The sequence below is a fragment of the Coregonus lavaretus genome (genome assembly GCF_964263955.1).
Source record: "Coregonus lavaretus genome assembly, chromosome: 7".
Classification (NCBI taxonomy): domain Eukaryota; kingdom Metazoa; phylum Chordata; class Actinopteri; order Salmoniformes; family Salmonidae; genus Coregonus; species Coregonus lavaretus.
Window position 1 is genome coordinate 22,072,760 of NC_139994.1, and position 24,171 is coordinate 22,096,930.

The 24,171-nt window shown below is 41.8% G+C and overlaps 2 protein-coding genes across 5 annotated transcripts in view; both read left to right on the forward strand.

Annotated features, from left to right (window-relative positions):
- Window positions 1–7,498, forward strand: part of LOC311132403 (transcriptional repressor p66-beta-like) — a 46,632-nt gene extending 39,134 nt beyond the window's left edge. Inside the window, exons 5-11 of one of the 2 annotated variants that reach the window (XM_084165683.1) lie at window positions 827–955; window positions 1,702–1,869; window positions 2,175–2,553; window positions 3,162–3,364; window positions 3,765–3,875; window positions 4,207–4,423; window positions 7,278–7,498. In XM_084165683.1, the coding sequence (XP_084021809.1) occupies window positions 827–955; window positions 1,702–1,869; window positions 2,175–2,553; window positions 3,162–3,364; window positions 3,765–3,875; window positions 4,207–4,423; window positions 7,278–7,414 (1,344 nt within the window). In that variant the 3' untranslated portion in view covers window positions 7,415–7,498. Of the gene's footprint in view, window positions 1–826; window positions 956–1,701; window positions 1,870–2,174; window positions 2,554–3,161; window positions 3,365–3,764; window positions 3,876–4,206; window positions 4,448–7,277 lie in introns of both variants that reach the window. The other variant, XM_084165682.1, reaches the window with a different exon arrangement.
- A 5,204-nt stretch (window positions 7,499–12,702) lies between these two features.
- On the forward strand, window positions 12,703–20,332 carry LOC311131923 (DNA-directed RNA polymerase III subunit RPC7-like). 3 transcript variants are annotated; one of them, XM_084165031.1, is made up of 8 exons: window positions 12,703–13,053; window positions 13,523–13,665; window positions 14,020–14,149; window positions 15,196–15,267; window positions 15,651–15,707; window positions 17,795–17,865; window positions 18,009–18,128; window positions 19,061–20,332. In XM_084165031.1, the coding sequence occupies exons 2-8, from the start codon at window positions 13,546–13,548 to the stop codon at window positions 19,145–19,147; spliced, it is 657 nt and encodes a 218-aa protein (XP_084021157.1). In that variant the 5' UTR covers window positions 12,703–13,053; window positions 13,523–13,545; the 3' UTR covers window positions 19,148–20,332. The 3 variants fall into 3 exon arrangements, with proteins under 3 accessions (XP_084021157.1, XP_084021158.1, XP_084021156.1); XM_084165032.1 differs by having other exon boundaries at window positions 15,199–15,267; window positions 19,061–20,331; XM_084165030.1 differs by lacking the exon at window positions 12,703–13,053 and adding an exon at window positions 13,191–13,288 and having other exon boundaries at window positions 15,199–15,267.
- The last annotated feature ends 3,839 nt before the right edge of the window (window positions 20,333–24,171 follow it).

A 24,171-nucleotide genomic window follows, 5' to 3' on the forward strand; every position in this document is an offset into this window, starting at 1 on the left:
CGATCCTGCGGCTTATATAACGGTGCGGCTAATCTATGGATTTTTACAGCTAATGGCCACTAGAAGACCTCCTAAATCTATGGATTTTACAGGTTACAGTCCACCAACTTTAACTCTATGGGCTCTATGACCGGTCCGCGCCCCCCACCTTTAAGCGGCGGGCTCCAGCAGGAAAAGCTGGAGGCCGGAAAAGAGTGAGACAGGTAGCGCGCAAAAGTAAAAGTGGAACCGAGAGTGGTACGAGAGACAGAACGAGAGACAGAACGAGAGCAAGACAGACAGACATTACGAGAGCGAGACAGTTTGTCTCTTTCCCGACAATCCCCTCTGTGCACGAACCCTTACATATGGTAATTAAACATTAAAACACCTGCGGCTTATAGTCCAGTGCGGCTTATATATGTACACATCATTCAATATCATTCAATTTAGCTGCTGCGGCTTATACTCCGGTGCGCCTTATAGTGCGGAAATTACGGTAAATGTGAATGGCCCAACATGTAGCAGTGTTACCTAAGGCCCCTGTTTGAGGTAGTAATGAGACTGTGCTGACACACAGACTAAACAGCTCAATGTCAGAGCAGGAGTAAAATAGCAGAGATCTGTTATAGTGTATCAGTGACGTTATTGTGTGCGATCTGTGTCTCTGTTTGAAAGAGAGAGTGTGTGTGTGTGTGTGTGACCTTGTGTGTGCCACATTCTTCTGCCAGACCTGACCCTACTATTTATATATTGTATCATAACTTATATACATTGCACCAATTGTTGTGTATCATCTGTATAATGTTCTCTATTCTATTGTACTATTCTATTACAACCAATCCAGGTACCTGTGGTCCAGAATACCACCTCTTCGGTGCAGCCGTCCCCCATCCACAGTTCACAGGGGATGGGAAAGCTGCCGGTCCGCCCTGGCATGCACACCCCGGATCCCCAGAACCTCCGCACTGCACAGGTGTGTGTGTGTGTGTGTCGGTCTGTGTGTATTGCATTGATTTTGGCAGTAGCCTGACTGGAACTCAACCTGCACCCCTGGTCAGAGTCAAACCTGCTATCCACAGCTCCATGAGCATTATTGCTCCTTCAGTTGGAATGTCTTGTAATGCATTACATACCAGCGCTATAGGATCTATACTGTATGCTAATTGTGTGTGCATGCTTAGGCAAATCTATTTCACTACTCTTTGGATCATGTTTGTGTTTTGGAAAGCATATGGTTCCTGGTTAGGTTGATATCTTACATCTATATATGGAAGACAGTGCTTTGAGCCATGATCCCTTGAATTGGACATAGGTTGGTCAGGTCAGCTTTTTATGTAAGCTGTTCACATTGACTGTCTGAACTGTGACAATAAGGCCACGTATGTATCTATTCCCCTCTAGTGACTACAAACGGTACAACATATACCCATAAACAGAAGCATTACATTTGTGGCTGACTGGCTCCCTATATTTCAATGGCACACTCAGTGTAGCAAATGGGGATTCCTGGTCAATTTATTTGCGGAATTAATTAAATTGTATCCAAATTTTAAATTGTTACCCTCTCATGGTTCTCCCCATTTTATTAACCATCTCTTCTCTTTATCACTTTCTCACCCTTTTCTGTCCCTCTTCCTCCTCCATCCCTGCTGGGCATATAATAATGCATCCCTTCTTCTGTTTTGATTTCCTCTAACCTTTCCTCTTCTCCCTCCACAGGGTCACACAGTCATCAGGTCGGGGGCTAACGCCTCCCTGCCCCCGATGATGATGTCACAGAGGGTCATCGCCCCCAACCCGTCCCAGCTGCAGGGCCAGAGAATACCCTCCAAGTCTGGCATGAACCGCTCTAGCACGGGCAGCATGAGTAACGTCAGCTACCAGCAGGTATGGTGCCAACCCTCTGCTCTCCACGTTTCAGCAAACTCTGGTTGCATTCCGATTCTCTACCCTTCACCCACGAGTATCCACTCGGTCACTCCCCTTCATGCATTTAAAAGCATTGGATCAGTGCAAGCATGGCTGGAGGAAGTTTCCACCATATTCCTTATACCACTACATTCATTGAGCATGTTTAAAAGTCATAAAGACCATCCAGAGGACCCTTCCGTATGAATAATAGCAATCACTTCAACTTGTCTCACGGTTTTTCCACTGTGCCCCTTTTCCCTTGTGCGTTGAACGCACCACAGGCCACCAGCCAGCAGGTGGTGGCGTCCCAGCGTTCGGGCTCCTCTGCAATCTACATGAACCTGGCCCACATGCAGGTGGCTGGTGGCGTGGCCGGCGTGGGGATGGGCAGCAGTGGGATGGGCGCTGTCAGCCCTTCCACCATGTCGAGCGGCACAGGTGGTGGCAGCAGCTCCGGCGTGAGTTCCCTGGCGGACCAGGCCAGCAGCCAGGCGGCAGCCAAGCTGGCCTTGCGCAAACAGCTGGAAAAGACCCTGCTGGAGATCCCGCCGCCCAAGCCACCGGCCCCACTCCTGCACTTCCTGCCGTCGGCGGCCAACAGCGAGTTCATCTACATGGTGGGCCTGGAGGAGGTGGTGCAGAGCGTCATCGACAGCCAGGGTGAGCCACTGGACAGGCACTGCTACAAATCACACTGCATCCCAAATAACTTCTCATTAAATGATCAACATTAGTGATTCTGCGCCTCAACGTGCTTAAAGTAACTGTCCAGTGAAAATCTAACTTTTAAAAGTTAATATTCTGTTAACTCATACCCAAATAATGTTAACTCATCCTATACTCATATTTGTGGGCAAAGCATAAATTGATGGAAAACAACACTTAAAAACCCCCCACCTCAAACTTGTATCTCAAATAGACTGTTTAAAAAATGCTTGCTATTTCCTCAGAGGATGATGTCATCCTCCTAAGGATTAGCTGGTTAATCACCGGTCTACTCGCATGAATATTTGTAATGACCGGTATATGCCCACACCATTCTGCTTTTGGTGTATGTCCACACCATTCCAACACATAAAAGCTGCTTTTTAACATACTTCATTAAACAAATTTGAAGGGAAACTATTTGCTCATATTGTAATTAATTCTAGGTAATATTTCATAGAAATATGGAAACACTGGACAGTAACTTTAAACTGACCCCTCAAAGATGTTGATTTAAGAGCCAAAACCTGTAATAACTGCCTCTCTCCTGCCTCTCTCATCAGGTAAGCTGCGGGGGGCGCTGTCACACATGGAGCCCTTCTTCTGCGCCCAGTGCAGGATCGACTTCACCCCCCACTGGAAGCAGGAGAAGGGTGGGCGTATCCTCTGCGAGCAGTGCATGACGTCCAATCAGAAGAAGGCCCTGAAGGCGGAGCACACCAATAGGCTGAAGAACGCATTCGTCAAGGCCCTGCAGCAGGAGCAGGTCAGCTGTTTAATAAAGCATGGATTAAAGAGATGCACAACAGGCTTTACAACGGGGTTAGGTCAAATATACTAGTATGCAGGAATGTTACAAACTATGTGTGATTAACGATAAGTACATTTTGCGGCTGACCTCTTTTGACAGCTGTCAGAGGGTGTGACCTCATTATGTTCTAGGGCCCTGAGCTGTCGGAGTGAACCAATTGACTTTTTCCACTTGACCACTGACATGCTCCGACTGTTAAAAGCTTTTTTTACAGGAGCGTGTGTGTGTGTGCGAATGTCCTTTTGTACTTGAATTTCTTGTCTGTTTCCATCCCTCTTCCTGTCCCAACCTTTTCTTCCCATCGGTTGTTCATTGTCTCAACCCTTATCTCTCCCGCTCTCCTCGTGTTTAACAGGAGATTGAGCAAAGGCTCCAGCAGCAGGCAGCCCTCTCCCCCAGCACGGCACCGACTGTTCCCAACGTCAGCAAGGCCGAGACCATGATCCGACATCACGCCCTGCGTCAGGTAACGGGCCTACACTAAGAAACCTTAGTGACAAACCTTAATTTGTTGGCTGTTATCAGACGTCAAAAGTAGTTTAAAAAAATTATACTGAGATTAGTCCTTGGCCCACCCCAATCTGTTGCGTAGATCCAGCTATATGCCTCAATCAACTATCCTATAGGCCCCATTTAAATCTGGGGTGTAGTCCATAGTTTGCAGCATTTGTAGATCGTACTCTGGCACAGTATCATATGATGTTTTAAATCATTGTTACCAAAACCGTTTTGACTGGACCAACGTATCTGGAGGTCACTGATTTCCTCCACCGCTCTCTCACCCTCTGCTCCCTCAGGCTCCCCAGCCTCAGGCCTCCATGCAGCGGGGTCTCTCCAGCTCGGCGAGGGGTGTCCTCTCCAACTTCGCCCAGGCCTCCCAGCTCTCCGTGGCCAGCGGCCTGCTGGGGATGACGGGGAAGCAGCGCTGCGGAGGAGGAGGTGGCGGCACAAGTGGTGGCGGTGGCAGCAGTCGGATCCAGCATGATGGCCGTCGCCAGATCTACAACATCCCCGGTGGGTTTTTGAGAACCCCTTATGGTAACACTTCACTTAGGCCTAAAGCCTGCAGATATAATGCTATTACATGTGATAAGTCTGGTCCCTTGTGTATATACAGTGTATTGGGAAAGTATTCAGACCCCTTGAGTTTTTCAAAATGTTGTTACATTAGACTTATTCTAAAATGAATTTAAAAAATGTGTCCCTCATCAATCTACACACAATACCCCATAATGACAAAGCAAAAACAGGTTTTTAGAAATGTTTGCTAATTTATTAAAATGAAAAACTGATATCACATTTAAATAAGTGTTCTGACCCTTTACTCAGTACTTTGTTGAAGCACCTTTGGCAGCGATTACAGCCTCGAGTCTTCTTGGATTTTAACGCTACTTGGCACACCTTTTTTTGTGAGTTTCTCCCATTCTTCTCTGCAGATCCTCTTAAGCTCTGTCAGGTTGGATTTTCAGGTCTCTTCAGAGATGTTCTATTGGGTTCAAGTCCGGGCTCTGGCTGGGCCACTCAAGGACATTCAGAGACTTGTCCTGAAGCCACTCCTGCATTGTCTTGGCTGTGTGCTTAGGGTCATTGTCCTGTTGGAAAGTGAACCTTCGCCCCAGTCTGAGGTCCAGAGCGCTCAGGAGCAGGTTTTCATCAAGGATCTTTCTGTACATTGCTCCGTTCATCTTTCCCTTGATCCTGACTAGTCTGCCAGTCCCTGCTTCTGAAAAACATCCCTACAGCATGATTCTGCCACCACCATGCTTTACCGTAGGGATGGTGCCAGGTTTCCTCCAGACGTGACGCTTTGCATTCAGGCCAAAGAGTTCAATCTTGGTTTCATCAGACCAGAGAATCTTGTTTCTCATGGTCAGAGTCCTTTAGGTGCCTTTCCAAGCGGGCTGTCATGTGCCTTCTACTGAAGAGTGACCACTCTACCATAAAGGCCTGATTGGTGGAGTGCTGCAGAGATGGTTGTCCTTCTGGAAGGTTCTCTCATCGCCACAGAGGAACTCTGGAGCTCTGTCAGAGTGACCATCGGGTTCTTGGTCACCTCCCTGACCAAGGCCTTTCTCCCCCGATTGCTCAGTTTGGCCGGGCGGCCAGCTCTAGGAAGAGTCTTGGTGGTTCCAAACTTCTTCCATTTAAGAATGATGGAGGCCACTGTGTTCTTGGGGACCTTCAATGCTGCAGACATTTTTTGGTACCCTTCCCCAGATCTGTGCTTTGACACAATCCTGTCTCGGAGCTCTACGGACAATTCCTTTGACCTCATGGCTTGGTTTTTGCTCTGACATGCACTATCAACTGTGGGACCTTATATAGACAGGTGTGTGCCTTTCCAAATCATGTCCAATCAATTGAATTTACCACAGGAGGACTCCAATCAAGTTGTAGAAACATCTCAAGGATGATCAATGGAAGCAGCTGAGCTCAATTTCGAGTCTCCTAGCAAAGGGTCTGAATACTTATGTAAATAAGGTATTTCTGTTTTCGCTTTGTCATTATGGGGTATTGTGTGTAGATTGATAAGGAAATGTTTTTATTTAATCCAGTTGAGAATAAGGCTGTAACATAACAAAATGTGGAAAAAGTCTGAATAATTTCCGAATGCACTGTATATAACTGGTCACGTGTGGCTCAGTTGGTAGAGCATGGCGCTTGCAAATGTCAGTGTTGTGGGTCTGATTCCCACGGGGGACCAGTATGAATATGTTTGCACTCACTTCTGTAAGTCTCTAAATGATTAAAATGTAATGAGCATGTGTGAGCCTTTATAATGTGTTATTGTAATACTCATAATAAGTTATGTTTCTCTATGTAGCACATTTTTAACTGCTTCCAAATGGCTTTTTAATTTAGTCAGGATCATGATGAGATAATGATGATAATATGGGGGTAATATGTGCTTATGACAAGTCTTACAATGCATTATACCAGCATTATAATGCATAATACCTGAAGGTGTTGCCCAAATGTTTAGCATTCAAAGAAAGAGTAAGAGTGAGACACGATGAGCTTTACACATTTTTCACAAAGATAGCCATACAGAGAGCATACATAAAATAATTATTTCAATAATAATTGTCATACCTATCATTGTCTAACAAACATCTAATCTCAGATGAGGTGGACAGCAGGGTTGGGGTTAATTCAACAATTTACATTCTATTTAATTAAATTCCCTCTCCCTGTAAATTTGATTTCATTCAATTAAAATTCCAGGTCAGTCTTTGAATTCTGAGGGAATTCAATCCCTCTAAATTCCAATGTTAGGTTATTCAAAAAATAATAATTCCAAATTCCACAAATTCCAATTAAATTCCCTCAGGCTGTTAGGCTGATCATGTCACTGTTCAGACAGCCTAGCTAAACTGGACATATAGAAATCCAAGTTGAAATAATTTTTTAACAAATCCTGCAGTAAATGTTTATACTAAGTGCATTAACTGTGAAATGTATAAATATTAAATTCAAACAAATATTTGTTTTACAATTTCAATTGAATTACAATTTAAACAGTCAAATTCTATAACTTGAATATTGTTGTAATTGTAAGTGAATTCAACGTAAATTCTCCACTTCATGACTGAATTCAATTTTACATTGGAATTTAAATTTAAATTGGAATTGACCCGAACCCTGGTGGACAAAACAGACACAGCAGACTCTGGAATATTGTTCATTTTTAAATATGTTGTGGGGACAAAGGATTTATTAAATGTGTTCCTCTTTCTTCCTCTCTCTCTTTTTCCTCTGTGTTTCTTCCTGTCCTTTTAACTTTCCTTGTTCTCTCAACCTCTTGTTTGAACTCTCTCGGTCTCTTTCTCTCTTATTCTTGATTTCTCTCTTTCTCCTTCTCTCTCAGGTTTGAACATTGCCTACCTGAACCAAGGAGGGGTCGGGGCCAACAAAGGCTCCAGCTTAGCAGACCGTCAGAGGGAGTACCTATTGGACATGATCCCGCCACGCTCCATATCACAGTCCATCAACGGACAGAAATGAACCCCCCCCCCCCCCCCTCCTTGTCCCCACCCTCCCAATCCCCACCCCAAGGGCCACCTTCCGCACCCCCCACCACCATGCCCTAAAAAAAAAAAAAAGACTTTACCACCTCCCCAACCCCATTGCATGCAGTGCCTGTCCGTGTGCCTACCTAAACTAACCCATGAGAAACTACACAATCAGCCTGAGAAACGACACAATCAGCCAGACAAAAGACAACCAAACTGTCAGTGCATCTTCTCGACTTTCTTACTATAGCAAAATTATTTCGAAGACTCTCAAATAATTTCTACTACTATTATTGCTGTTGTTACTATTATTATTATTATTATGATTACTGTTACCGATTCAGTTACTATTACTCTTAAGCTTTTCTATTCTTATGCCTCGTAGAGCGCCTCACTTTCAGTTCATACCCTTATTTTTATTTATTTTGGGGGGAGGTAGGGGGTACTGTTGCAGGGTTGCTTTAGGATATCTTTGTTTTTCTTTTCACATAATTTTATTTTAGCTACTCCCCTGTTACACTCCAAATGTACGGTTCTTTCATTTTCAAGATTTTTAAAGCAGCAAAATAGATGGGCATACCGCTATGTAAGAGGGAGATAATGTGGAATGAACCAGATCCAACTGGACACTGGTCCAATGACTGACTGCCCTGCTTTGAGTGGACCAGCAAAGATGATGGATCATAACCAGGAAGCACTATTAATATTTTAGTTTGACACAGTATTAATGGGAGCGAGAACAAGGACAGGATCCACAAAGTGCACACTAAGGTGCGGATAGATAAACAAATCAATGAACTAAGCACAGGAAAGTCCACTGGTGTTTGCGGTTGGGGAAAAAATCCATGCCGTGTCACCAGCGGAGGCCATGGCCTGCAGAGAGGAGGAGCGTGGCAGCCATTTTGGATTCTGGCATATCGTCCCATCTCGGTGCTCGGCACTGGCCTCAAAATGGGGTCATGAAAGCTGCCCCCAAGATCCCTCATTGCCCCTCAATGCCTCAAGTCCAGAGACTTCAACCTTTTCTAAACCCAACTGTTCCTTGTGGTACCGTGACGGAAATGGTGAGGACTTGAGGTGGCGGTGGCATGGGGCACGTTTTTTGTTTTCTTGTTGTAGGGTTTCTTGATTGTCATTTTCGTTTTTTTGCGGCGTCTCTAGAAAAGGCTGCGTATCTCAGAGGTACTTGCCCCAGGAGACGATAATTATCAAAAAGTAGTGAACAGATTGAAACTATTCAAATATCTATATGGATTACGTATCGATGGCAAGCTTGAGAGAAAGGAGACTGATATGGATTTATCTTTAAAATGGGAGAGACGTTGATCAATCATCGTGTTCAGGCAATGCACACGAGATGCCTCATTCTCGAGGAGCACTTTTCTTATTATGAATAAAATAAATAAAAAAAGTTTAAAAAGATAATTAGAATGTTACAATTCACAGGTCCCCCAAGGTGCGGATGTCATCTGATTGTCTACGAGAGAGTCGGGAGAGGGACCATTGTCCAGAGTGTTTATGTGGACTGTATCAGACGACATTCAATTGGTTACCTTTTTCAATTATTTGAACAGGTTCGTTAACGCTGGCAGTGACACCAAATAGTTTTTGTCAATTTTTGCCCCTCATTGACCTTTGGGACATCGGTCATGTGAGCATGGTCTCTCACACCTGTCAACACTGTTACCACTGCCACGCACATTTCACCAGCAGCACTTTCTGTGTTTGTTTGTTTTTCGGTTTGGTTTTGAAGTCGCCTAGACTCGCTAAGCCAAGTTTGCTACAGGTCATAAAATACATTAAAGCAGTGTTCAGACAATGTGCAGTATTACTCAGAGAGAGGTAGACCAGCAGATCTTCAATTAATTTGGAGTTTGTCTGGCTGGCATAGGAACTAAGTATTTACAAGTGCATCCATGTAGAAGCTATAGGGGGTTTATGGCTAGTGTTGGGAAGATCAGACAGGACTTTTAGTTTGTGCTAGGTTCAGCGTCACAGGTTTCAGTCTTTATTTCAGGCTTTTAGAAGATTGTTGAATTATTTACGGCTATAACTGCTATAAACCATATTTTAAATTTTACGTCTCACTGTATCAGGAGTTTAGGTCAACCGTTGAATGACGTAAAAAATGTGCTCTGGAAGGCCATTGGCTCAACAGCGTATTATGTCAGTATTTGGTCAAGTAGGTTGTAGAATCAGGGGTTAGGGCACATCACCATCCTGATGGCCATAGAAATACTTAAGTAAAGCCAAAGGACCATGGAAAGATCCATGGCAACACTGCAATAATATTGGCACTTAAAAATGTCCCACCTGTATTGTTCACTGGCCTCAAGAAAGAGTTGTGGAGTTTGGGGTTTGTCACCCTCTTACGCACTGACAACCTGTAAGGTTTGGCTGAGAGATTATGGCATTACAAACACTGTTTGAGTGGAAGCTATGAGGAGCTGAACCAATCAAGATGGATTATTTGAAATGGGGTAATCAACTGATTGGATCAATCTCATGATAGTTAACACTCTACTATCATTGGGTGTACGCAGTTTAGCAGGCCTGACATGACAGGGGCTTACATTTAGTCCTAAAGCAGACTAGGTTTAAATTGGGTGCAAGCTCTGCCCACTAGATACACAGATTTGGTGTATCAAGTCAAGTGCACTCATGCGGCGGCCTATGAAATCTCAAGTCCCCTTTCCTAGTTCTCGTAAGTTATTTATACTGAACACACACCAAGTAATTTATGAAACTACCTTTGGTTTGATTGGCAGGTGCAATATGTAGATGTGAATGGAAGTTTACATTCAGAAGAGATTTGTTTTTTGTTGCTTATACAATTGTCAATCAATTCCCTCTTTTGTGGTTGGTTAGAATAGGATGTCATGACATTTTTATTTTTTTATGTCGGGGTACATTTTCTTTCCCACCCCCTCATATGTTTGATTCGGCTGTCTCGTTTTTCTATGTCCTTTTGCTATGAAGCTGGACTTGTATATTGAAGCTCATTTCTCTCTCTTGTTCTCTCTTGCAGGCTGTAATAGACGCATCCACACACCTTTGTAATTTCAACCACAATCTTTTTTTGAATTATCTAATGTTTTAGGGTTTTTAATTGTCCTATTTCTGATGTCTCAATTAAGTAATTTTTGTTGTTTTGTTTGTAATGTTTTACGTTTTCAAGAAAAAAAAATCAAATTTAATCAAACAAAACATTTTATTGACTGAAATAAAAATTCCATGATATTTGCTAGGTCAGAAGTAATAATGACTTATTGTACATAAGCTTTTTTTCTCCCTTCGATAAAAAAATAAAATGGTATATTGTGTAGAAAAGCAAACAAAAAGCCATGAATATAGTGAAGCTTGTCATTTCGTTTTGTGATCTCTGTGTATTATTGTGTAACAAATGTGCAAAATGTATGGGATTATTATTCTTTCTTTTAGACACATTTTCTTCTTGAATGTACGTTTTTTTTTGTAGTGAGTAGTGTTTGCTGGAAAAGTGATCATTGTTCTGATGGAGTTTGAATCCATTCCACAGGCTTCGAGCGTGAAGAATAATGTCAGGTTCACGTATGTTTGTTGTATGTATGTTCTGTTAGAAACTCAACACTGTTCAGTGTATTTCTTACTTTGGATGAACCCATGCAGACTTCATTTGTGAGGATGTGGCATGGATCAAACCACTGACAGACAGTATTACCCCAGAGTCGTCATCAAATCTACAGATCTCACTCTGAAACATAGCTCTGTGTTTTGCTGATTTCAATTTCTGTATTGAACTACAGGGCTACCCATGTCTGAAATGACAGGTATAAAAATTACATTTCCTTTTCTTTCTTCCATATTTCTATGAATATGAAAATATGGCATGTTGCAATGCTCATGTTTTCCATTGGAAAATATACATGTATTTGTTTTTACCTTTTTAAAATCTAGTGTGCTAGGAGCTGTTGGAGATTAGAGAAATCTTGCCCTTATCGCCTTTGTTCTGGTCAACATCTGTTTTGGGGGAATTTTCATGGAGTTATCAAACTGACAATATTCAAACTGACTGCCAAATAAGTGAGTTCAACAATAGGGTTATGTCTAAAACATTCTAAGGCAGATAAAGCTGCCCATCAAGACAGTGTTGTAGTTATGGGGTTTACTAATCGTGATGTTATTCTTATGGAGGATTTATCACATTTCCTGGCTATACAAATGTATTATGTTATTTTATTGGTATCATTTCATTTACTCTTGGCATATTCGTTATTGTTGGAAATACAGGGAACTTTTTGAAGGGGAGGGAGGGGGGTATTCATTGCAAATAATTTTCTACATTTGAAGTGAAAATGCTGAAGTTTTTCTTTTATACATATAAAATGAACTGCAATTCCTCAGTTTGAACATTGCATAATGTTGTTGTAAATTACATTTGTGAGAGAAAAAATGACATGGAGTCATTATCAATCTGTATCATCTGGGGAACGGGTGAAAATATTAAATTAATTTTTATCCTAGAAAATAAAGGCCATTTTTTGTTTAATTTTTATTTCAAATATAAATCCTGACCTTTTGCACATACTTGATATTTAACTGTCTTCAAAGAAAAAATAAAATAAAAAAATATTAATGCTGTTTGAATACTGCCAGTTGATTAATAACGATTATGCATTGACTGAAAAAATAAGCTAATTTTGGAGGAAATAACTTTGTAATATTTATCTCTTGCAAGCTATGTTTAATAAAGGATGGAACGATTTACTTCTGGATTGTGTGACTGTGTTCTACATTTTAAAAAATCCTGTGAAGTTCCTATAGGGGAAGATGTGTAAAATAATAATTTGGCATTTACATGCCATTCAAGAGGCTAACCTTTACATCAACACAAGCACAAAGCTTACATGCAAATCTAAAATGCACTCCAAACTAAACACAACACACCTGATTAAGAGGGGTTGGGTTAAATGCTGAAGACGTATTTCGGTTGACTGCATTCAGTTGTGCAACTGACAGTCAAACAATCCAAAATCTTAAAACGTAAGGAATAATAGCGCGACCTGGTGGCAGCACTGGTAGGTCTATTTTGGGGAGCATCAATATGTTGTGAGCTGTTTTGTTTTTTATATTATGTGGCTCACCACAACTGCTCAAAAACACTACCACATTTTTGTGGGGAAATGGTATTATGGAAGATTAAATTAGCAACAATTATTCGAACGTTATATCAGTACAGACAGTAGGGCAGAACTATTGCGCACAGAATATGTTTCCTGAGACATTCATTGCCGACGGAACACACGTGGACTCCAGTTGAAAACATCCGGCAGTCTGTGCACGTGTGGGCTTACACCTAAAACATTTGTCATATTCTACAGTATAATAAACTATATATGTGTCGAGGAAAAGCAGCATACGTATTATAGACTGCTCAATCTGCAAGCTTAATCGTCAGCTAGCTAACGTTGGCTACATCGCTATCAGCCAGTTGATCTGGTTTGGACTCATCAGTCTGCAGCATTTCTAACGTTACTACTAAGTTAGCTAGCTATTCAAGAAATTTGGGTTGGATTCTGTTGGGCTTGATTTTTATACTGTACGTTGCAGGGCTTGGCTCTATATTTCACGAACTCAACTGACACGTAGTAGGTACGTAAAAAAGTATAATGTCATAGAATGACCCGTAGCAGCGAAATATAGCTTGCTTGCCAGCCAATACTAGCTAGCTGGCTATGCAAACAAGCACAATGCTGCACTGGAGAGGTCACTGGCCGGCAGTTCAAATTTCATAGCTAGCTACTGAAGCTAGATATTTTTGCTTGCTAAGGATGTGGTGTAATCATGTGTGAAATTAACTCTCGAGAACCCAAGACCATACGGAAAAGTCAGTAGGGCCAGGGTGAAATGCGATAGCTAGCTAGCTATCGTATTCTGTATGGACTTCCATGTGGTCAATGAGTGCTAGCTACCTAGCTAGCTAGTTACTAGTTATCTGTAAATTGGGGGCCTAGTGTTGGGAGCCCCCTCTCAAATGCTAGTTAGATATCCACAATAATAGGTTCCAATTTGTGTTTGTTAGGCAATGTCTATTATCTGTTTTCTTTCACGATTCTTTCAGCATTTAGCTACATACTCATCCCCATGGCTGGAAGAGGCAGGGGTCGTGGAAGGGGTCAGATGACCTTCAACCTGGAGGACGTGGGCATAGGAAGGGGAGACAGCCTTCCCCCCACCACATTTAAGCCCTCACCCCTCTTCCCTGTGAGTGTGCACATTGTAACACAGTCTGGACTCACCTTGCCACAATTGCTTATAGTGCTCTTGAGCATCACGAAATTAAAAGAATGACAGTTATATAATATTGCTAGTAACGTAATGGCTAAATGTTTTGTTTTTCTCTTCTAGGCATTTTTCTCTCTGAGGTACATGTACAATATGATTTGTATGGACACTGTCTGGTTTAGACACATTATATAGCCTACCATCCATTAAACGGGTTGCAGTATTATGAAGTACTGTATGGTAATTTAAATGTAGTAACGTGTTTGCTTAGTGCTAGTGTTGTGGCGCTATAACAACCCAGTCTCCTGATCTGTTCTCTCTCTTTAACCTCAGCCCATGCCAGCCCAGCCTGTGCCCCTGCAGACAGGAGATGAGGTGGAGTACATGCTGGCTCTGAAACAGGAGATGAGGGTCGCCACCAAGACCCTGCCCTTCTACATCAGACGGGCCGCTCCCAAAAGAGGTAGAGTAAGCGATGCACAAAGCAAATGGCAATATAAGGCCGATTTCCACAACAACTAAGCGTGAGGCTAAACTGCTCTGCCGTTTTGGTCCCATAGCTATCACGTTGTAGCGAGTGGCGCAGTGGTCTAAGGCACTGCATCGCAGTGCTAACTGTGCCACTAGAGATCCTGGTTCGAATCCAGGCTCTGTCGTAGCTGGCCGCGACCGGGAGACCCATGGGGCGGTGCACAATTGGCCAGCGTCGTCCAAGGTAGGGGAGGGTTTGGCCGGCAGGGATGGCGTTTGCAATGCCAGGGTTGTGGGTTCGATTCCCATGGGGGGCCAGTATGAAAAAAATTATGTATGCACTCACTAACTATAAGTCGCTCTGGATAAGAGCGTCTGCTAAATGACTAAAATGTAAATGTAAATGTAGCGATTGAAGTGCACATGCACTGATACTCTATGATACTCGGTGAGTGCATCGTCTTGCATCGCGCTCATCTGCAACATCTGCGGTGCTGCTTGTGGCAACGTCATATCGCAGAGTCTCAGTTTAAGGGGTGGAGAAATCATAGAATGTTATTAACTGTGATTGAGCTAGTTTCCAAAGTTATGTGTGGTTAATGTTATTGGTAAACTTTTAAATAATGTTGCAAGCATTTGTTATGTCATTTGTTGGCTTGAGTGAAGTGAAGTAGTTTTCACATACAAACTTTGTCATAATCAAATAGGCTTCCCAAAGATTATATCATCTCTGTGATAGAATGTTTATTTTGATTGGCAAAGTTCTACATTTTTCAAAGTCCCATTAGTAGCCTGATTATAAGCTGTCCATGTAAGGGCAAAACATGTAAATGTTTAAATCAAACTATTATATTAATCAGAGTATTCACAATAATCGTATTATTGAATGCATGTAAAAGTACCCAATTATAATGGCTGTTATGTCAGACGAATGGTATGGTATAGAAGGTTTTGCAATTGAGTGTTCTACTTGTTTTCCCTGGCTGGTATTATATGAATAGGAAATTGTCAGTTATAATCTCGCTGCTGTTTCCCTAGTAGATGTCGATCGCTATTCTGATAAGTACCAGAGTGGAGAGCCCAAGGACAGCACCATCGAGTGGAGCCCAGGTGCGTGACGATTGGCTGGGGCTGGTTTGTGGATATACTGGGGGTTAGAATCTGCACCCAACTGATCACAGAACAGTTGTCTCTTTTATGAACTATTTAGTTCCCTGTACCACTTACCTACTGCTAGTATTCTTTAGTGGCAACCCCTAGCCAGACTGAGTCAGTCCTGTTTCTGAAGTGGTTTCTTTTGATGCAGTGTTGGTATATGTCCAGCAGATGGTGCCAGACAACAAATCCATTTCTGGTCTGAACTAGTCTGACTTTTAGTCTTGGGCTGGGTGTAATTATTCCACAGTTTGAATGTGATGCATTTCTGGTGTGTTTTATGTCATGCGTATTTTTCTATGTTAACGTGTTTCTCTTTTTTTATGGTTATGTTTCAGACTGGAGCAGATTGCCTAAAGAGCTTTGCATTAAAGTGAGAAAACCTCAGGGTAAAAGTGAGTACTTTGTCTCAAGGACTTGTGTGTGGAATTCAAACTTTGTGTAAGCCATGTATTGTTTTCAATTAAGAGATTTCTTTCTCAGATACTCAATCAGTGAAATTTCATTTACATATTTTCTTAGCTATTTACTTTGGCCTTTGAATCCCTTGCAAAACATATGCCACTATTGAACCGATTCCAACCCCTTCTGTCCAGGCCCTAACCAGGTTTTGAGTTTAAGTGAGGTCCGAAACATTTACTGCATTTCTATACAATAAAAATAACGTTCAAATGCTATTTGGAGAACAGCAAAAATGATCCCAGCCATTATCACCTTGGCTGCTGTAGGTTCATTTAACTCAGTTGATCTACAAATTCATAGCCTATTAGCTATACAATTGTAACATTATACCCCTGAAAGGGGGGAAATATGAGAAATTATTCACACTGACACATAGCATCAGCGACGAAACACAAACGTATGACATTTTTAGAACTGTATACCCCCCCTACCTTGTCACAACACAACTGATTGGCTCAAACGCATTAAGAAGGAAAGAAATTCCACAAATTAACTTTTAAGAAGGCACACCTGTAAATTGAAATGCATTCCAGGTGACTACCTCATGAAGCTGGTTGAGAGAATGCCAAGAGTGTGCAAAGCTGTCATCAAGGCAAAGGGTGGCTATTTGAAGAATCTCAAATATAAAATATATTTTGATTTGTTTAATACTTTTTTGGTTACTACATGATTCCATATGTGTTATTTCATAGTTTTGATGTCTTCACTATTATTCTACAATGTAGAAAATAGTACAAATAAAGAAAAACCCTTGAATGAGTAGGTGTGTCCAAACTTTTGACTGGTACTGTATATGTGGCGGTCAGTGCCGTTTATGATGAGGGTGGACATTAGCATGAAAACATTTGAGATGACAGACAGTGACACATGGACAACGAGTGACACATCCAATACCGCCTTGCACACTCTTTCATAGCAGCACTCTCCTCCTCTCACCTTTTCCGTTTTTTGTGGACTTCAATGAACAACACATCAGCTGTATGTGAACAGGCAAATAAACCTTTCCAAGCCAAACTATGTCATAACCGCTACACACAGCCTACATCGTTGTCCCCATATTAGCTAAAGTAACGTCCTAGTCAGCATAGCTAATAGAACTAATGCGTTAGTAAACCCGCTACAATCATGCAGTAACGTTACAGTGTATAGTCAGTAAGCAGTTACACCGGCGGGCCCCGGTGGCAATACATTTATAAAACCAAAAGCTTACCTTGACTTGGAAGAGTTCCAGTGTTGTGTTGGAAAGTCATAGCCAGCTAGCTAACATAGTATCCCTCTGTTTGAGCAGGGTGTTTGAGTAACTAAACTAGACAGCTGCATTTGCTAGCTAAGTAAGTGAAAGTGAAAAAATGACATCTCTCTCTCTTGCTTCTCCTCAAAACCGTTCAACTATTGTCGTTCTCTCATTTTGAGTCAACTACTCACCATATTTTATGCACTGCAGTGCTAGCTAGCTGTAGCTTATGCTTTCAGTACTAGATGAAAATGTATGCACTCACTAACTGTAAGTCACTCTGGAGAACAACGTCTGCTAAATGACTAAAAATGTAAATGTAAAATGTAGATTCATTCTCTGATCCTTTGATTGGGTGGACAACATGTCAGTTCATGCTACAAGAGCTCTGATAGGTTGGAGGACATTCTCCGGAAGTTGTCAAAATTACTGTGTAGTCCTATGGAAGGGGGTGAGAACCAAGAACCTCCTAAGTTTTGTATTGAAGTCAATGTACCAAGAGGAGGACGGAAGCTTGTGTTATTTCATAGTTTTGATGTCTTCACTATTATTATTATTATGTAGAAAATAGTAGAAAATAGAAAAACTCTGGAATGAGTAGGTGTGTCCAAACTTTTGACTGGTACTGTATATCTATATTTTAATATAAAATATTTACGAAGACCTCAGTGTCCTCATGTAGTTACAGCCGTGCTTCTGTCCTGCGCCATTTGTTGCCATGTCAGTTCTCCTTTTTTTATTTACTTACTTTTGGGCTAACCTTCATGTTCCATTCTTCTCTTCTAGGACCTACAACTCAAGTTAAACGGCCAAAGAAACCTCTTGTGGGAAAAGAGGAGATTCTCACCAAGCTAGAGGTAGGATATTACAGAAACGACTAACCTTTCTTCGAAAGGAGACTAGAGATCAGAAATATAAACCTTTTAGTTACTCCAAATTAGGGGCTCATTTGCATACACCCTGCCCTGGTTTTGATGTTTCTTGGAAACTCACACTTCAGAATCTCGAAAAGAAAGAAGAGGCGGTAAATTCAGAGGAAGAGGAGGACGAGGAGAAAAAGAAGACGAACGAGGAAGAAGAACAGGCAGATGAAGAGGACTATGAGGAAGACTTTGAAGAGGTAAGGGGTAATGGCGACTGATAAGTCCCGTCACATTTTGTACCTGTTCCCTCTTTGAACCTGATTGTTATGGTCAGGGATTTAGTGGTAAAAAATTTGTAAAATGGCAGTTAAATGCTAACGGCGCTCATTTATCGTAATAGCTACTCATACACTATATAAAATCCCTACCTTCTCATCAGAAGTCTGTTAGCTGGTAATTGCCATCTTTTGGTCGATAAACGAAAATAAAAACATTGCCGGACACATTGGCCAACATAAAATATCCTGATGAAAATACATATATTCTATAAGTCACCATGGCAATGCATGGAGATTGGTTCAGGTTGTATTTCAGTCATCTGTCGACTGTTCCTGTTTGTCTTGAGCTAGCGCTCTAGCTATCGAATTTGCCACATTCTATCAAATGGGTCCGGCCTTCAAAGTTTCCCGTGCCATTGAGTTTGTGACAGACACTGCTGTATTTACGCAGGCCATAAGTGTTCTTTGATGTTTTGCTAGATTAATCTCCCCAAAAGTGTACTGACAGAAATGTCATAGAAGTTCACAAAGGAGGAGTATTTAGATGAAGTAAGATGCCTTCTTCCTCTAATGTATGGTTGAATAGCTATGTCAAACATGCTAAAAACAGCGCAAATCAAACTAGCTAGCTACTATACCAAGGAGGCACAGACAAGTGGGAAAATGAAGCGAGACTGAAAAAGATGATGTTGACAAGCCAGTGGACCGGGGGAGATGTGCATGGAGCCATTGTTCACTTGGTAGGCTATCATTTCTCCTTGCATAGCTCAATAATAATTTGCAATTGACTCGATTCCACATGTGGTGTCAATCGGCAGTGGGCAGGCACTCTGGCAAATTAAAATCTGGTCTTACATTTGACCGGCACAAGTTTTTCCTAACGGAAATGCTGCTTCTCATCTGTGTTCCAGGATACCGACTACATCATGTCTTACTTTGAAAACGGAGAGGAGTTTGGAGGGGACAGTGACGACAACATGGACGAAGCAACTTACTGAGAGACCGTAAGAGGCCTGATAACACTGAATAGACAAAACGAGACGGCCTTGAGTTATCCTCCCTGCGGACGTAGTTATAGTATTCTAATTACTTGTGGAGTCATTGGCCATGGGAACAAAAACATTGACCGGTATAGTATAAAACATGGAAAGAACAATATACTGCTATCTGATAATTTATGTCCAAGACATGGAAGGTGGTGACTACTGGTGGAAACAGTGGCTCAATGTAGACTTCTAGAGAGAATACTCAGACATTTTGTTATTGTATGTGGGGATTTAAAGTGCCAAAGATACTAACAAGTCATACTGACTGTTCCCCTTTCTTCAGCTATGTTGAGGTAGTAATGGGAGCTGATGTATTTACAGGCTATTAATGCCTTTTATAACTTTAATAGATTTTATGGTTTTAATCAACATATGTACAATTGCAGTAGTATAGGGTTTTTAAAGTAAATACATGTTTTAAAGACAGGTATTTTAGCTTTTGTAATTCCTTGGTGTAGCAATCTTTTTTAAAGTGTATACGACAATCAAAGGTTGTAATTATTGTTTTCAATGTCTTAGCTAATCAAAAAAATAGCATTTGTTTTTTTTAAATATTTTATTAATGTAATGTCAAATTATGTTATGCGAGTTGACAATTTGAAAGTGTTGAATTTGAGTCTAAATACATTTGAAATAACCATAGCAAATATTCGTTTGTATCAACCAACCAACAGATGGCACATTATATAAGGTAAATCAAGTGTGGTGTATGTTCACTGTGTGTAATTGGTAGGTTATGCAGTTGACAAAAAAAAGTTTAGCCATTGCCAATTAAAAGGAGCAGGGATGGAATTGGGTGTGAACGTGTGGAAACTCATGACATGTAAAAAGTATATTTTGAGCTGAATTCCTGGTAATTTATAGTGGTGAGCTCGCAGAATTTCTTTCTTGTTCTTTTTTTTTCTACCCATAAAAAGGAGTGATCCTCTATTTCATTTAACAAGGTTTAACATCCTGCCGTCCAAGTTGAAAAGACAACCCTTGAAATGCAAGCCTAATCTGACTAGCTTTGAAAAGCTTTTTTTAAAACTCAGAATATCAGCCTTGTAAAGTCTTATGCTCTTTAACCATTGGATTTTGAGAAATTCTATATATAAACAACATCAATAAACGTGGTTGCAGGTAGCCTCAAGGTTAAAGCGATGGGCCAGTAATTGAAAGGTCGCTAGTTCAAATCCCAAAGCTGACAAGGTGAAGAATCTGTCGCTGTGCCCTTGAACAAGGCGCTTGACCCTAATTGCTCCAGGGCCGCTAGACAATAGTGACCCTGGCTGTGACCCAACTCCCTGCGGGTGTCTCGGCGAGTTGGGATATGCATAAAACACATTTCCATTACACACTTGTGAGTAACAGGACAAATATAAGCACCCCCCAAATAAAAATTATTATTATTATTATGAAAAAGTGCGTTATGAACACTGTGCACAATGTCTGTTTAGTGCTCAGTTAATCCTCAGCAGACAGACAAGTGGGCTAAGTCCTTGGGTGATTCATTATCATCCTCACACAACCTGCTTGACCTGATCCAGACTAGCCTACAGCAGGTGAACTCCCTCTCTGCTGCTGGTGTAAGTCAAGGAGGTATACCAAATGCCAAAGTTATTCTTTGGTATTTACTTTTAAGCCATAGCACTTGTCACGTCGTGCACTTATGCAAAATGTGCATGTATGCAAAAGTGTTGCCTTACATGTTGACATGGTTGTATCTGCAATGTAAGCATTCCCTCTGCGGTTCCCTCATTAGAGCATAGCTAAACAAGGTTCTAGGGGTGACCTGGGTCCGGGGCTTCTCCATGTTGAAAATGGGGAAATACATTGAGTATACCAAACATTGGGAACACCTTACTAATATTGACTTGCACCCATCCCCCCACCCCTTTTTGCCCTCAAAACAGCCTCAATTCGTTGGGGCATGGACTCTACAAGGTGTCGAAAGCGTTCCACAGGGATGCTGGCCCATGTTGACTCCAATGTTGACTCCATAGTTTTATCAAGTTGGCTGGATTTCCTTTTGGTGGTGGACCATTCTTGATACACACGGGAAACTGTTGAGCGAGGAAAAACCCAGTAGCTCAGTTGGTAGAGCATGGCGCTTGCAACGCCAGGTTTGTGGGTTCGTTTCCCAATGGGGGCCAGTATGAAAATGTATGCACTCACTAACTGTAAGTCGCTCTGGATAAGAGTGTCTGCTAAATGACTAAAATGTTGATGTTCACAAACCGTTGCGCCTGGCACCTACTACCATAGCTCGTTCAAAGGCACTTAAATTTTTTGTCTTGCCCATTCACCCTCTGAATGGCACACATGCACAATCCCTGTCTCAAGGCTTAAAAATCCTTCTTTAACCTGTCTCCTCCCCTTCATCTACACTGATTTGAAGTGGATTTAACAAGTGACATCAATAAGGGATCTTAAATTTCCCCAGGTCAGTCTGTCATGGAAAGAGCAGTTGTTCTTAATGTATACTCAGTGTATGTTTTCATGTAGTTGCTAAGGGAAATGATACCCATTGCTACTGTGTCGGGACCTAGTCCTGGGGTTAGTTCCTTTTTAGGAACAGCAGACTGTGTAGTCAGCATAGGCTGTGTGCAACAAATCAACCGCTTGTGTGTGTAACCCCACTGCATAGCCCCTGGCTGCTGTTTAAAGGGATACTTGGCAATGAGGCCCTTAATCTACTTCCCCAGAGTCAGATGAACTAGTGGATACCATTTTCATGTCTCTGTATGAAGGAATTTAGAGGTAGTTTTGCGAGCCAATGCTAACTACCTTTAGCGCAATGACTAGAAGTCAATGGGTATCTGCTAGTAGCTGCTAGCTAGCAGATACCCTACCCATAGACTTCCAGTCATTGTGCTAATGCTATTTAGCATTGGCTCGCGAAACTACCTCTAAATTCCTTCATACTGGACACAAACATACAAATGGTATCCACAAGTTCATCTGACTATGGGGAAGTAGGTTAAGGGCCTCATTGCCAAAATCCCAAAGTATCCCTTTAAGTAGCTTCATATCAGGTCAACTTTGTTTGCCTTGCATTGTATTGCCTATGGTTTTGTGGTTTAGCCTGAGGTAAGGCGTACAGTTCCTCCAAAGTAATAGTTACTGCAGTCTATTTGGCCTTCAGTTCAAGTTATCTAGTGTCACATCTTCTGAAAAGCGCAGCCTAAAGTGAGTAATGTTATATACTGAACAAAAATATAAACGTAACCGACTTCAATGGGCTACTGCTCATCTTCAATGGCCACTGTCAGGCTGGAGAAGTGTGCTTTTCATGTCTGAATCACAATTTCAACTGGACCGGGCAGATGGCAGACAGCGTGTATGGCGTCGAGTGGGCTAGCGGTTTTCTGATGTCAACGTTGTGAACAGAGTGCCCCATGGTGGCAGTGGGCTTATGGTACGGACAACGAACACAATTGCAATTTTAATGCACAGATACCGTGGCGAGATCCTGAGGCCCATTGTCATGTCATTCATCCGCGGCCATCACCTCATGTTTCAGCATGATAATGCACGGCCCCATGTCGCAAGGATCTATACACAATTCCTGGAAGCTGAAAATGTCCCAGTTCTTCCATGGCCTGCATACTCACCAGACATGTCACCCATTGAGCATGTTTGGGATGCCCTGGATCGACGTGTACGACAGCATGTTCCAGTTCCCGCCAATATCCAGCAACTTTGCACAGCCATTGAAAAAGAGTGGGACAACATTCTACAGGCCACAATCAACAGCCTGATCAACTCTATGCGAAGTAGATGTGTCGTGCTGCACGAGGTATCTGTGACCAACAGATGCATATCTGTATTCCCAGTCATGTGACATCCATAGATTAGGGCCTAATGAATTTATCAATTGACTGATTTTCTTATATGAACTGTAACAAAGTCAAATCTTTGGAGTAAACACCAATTAGGGGATGGGTGGTAGGCTTAGGGGAAAATAATAAAGTGAAATACATATATATTTTACGGTTACGTCTTTGAAATTGTTGCATGTTGAGTTTATATTTTTGTTCAGTGTAGGATGACTTTCACATCATAAGCATGTAGCAAATGTTCACCTTTGCATACACAGATACAATGGGGGGGGAAAGTATTTAGTCAGCCACCAATTGTGCAAGTTCTCCCACTTAAAAAGATGAGAGAGGCCTGTAATTTTCATCATAGGTACACGTCAACTATGACAGACATTGAGATTTTTTTTCTCCAGAAAATCACATTGTAGGATTTTTAATGAATTTATTTGCAAATTATGGTGGAAAATAAGTATTTGGTCACCTACAAACAAGCAAGATTTCTGGCTCTCACAGACCTGTAACTTCTTCTTTAAGAGGCTCCTCTGTCCTCCACTTGTTACCTGTATTAATGGCACCTGTTTGAACTTGTTATCAGTATAAAAGACACCTGTCCACAACCTCAAACAGTCACACTCCAAACTCCACTATGGCCAAGACCAAAGAGCTGTCAAAGGACACCAGAAACAAAATTGTAGACCTGCACCAGGCTGGGAAGACTGAATCTGCAATAGGTAAGCAGCTTGGTTTGAAGAAATCAACAGTGGGAGCAATTATTAGGAAATGGAAGACATACAAGACCACTGATAATCTCCCTCGATCTGGGGCTCCACGCAAGATCTCACCCCGTGGGGTCAAAATGATCACAAGAACGGTGAGCAAAAATCCCAGAACCACACGGGGGGACCTAGTGAATGACCTGCAGAGAGCTGGGACCAAAGTAACAAAGCCTACCATCAGTAACACACTAAGCCGCCAGGGACTCAAATCCTGCAGTGCCAGACGTGTCCCCCTGCTTAAGCCAGTACATGTCCAGGCCCGTCTGAAGTTTGCTAGAGTGCATTTGGATGATCCAGAAGAGGATTGGGAGAATGTCATATGGTCAGATGAAACCAAAATATAACTTTTTGGTAAAACTCAACTCGTCGTGTTTGGAGGACAAAGAATGCTGAGTTG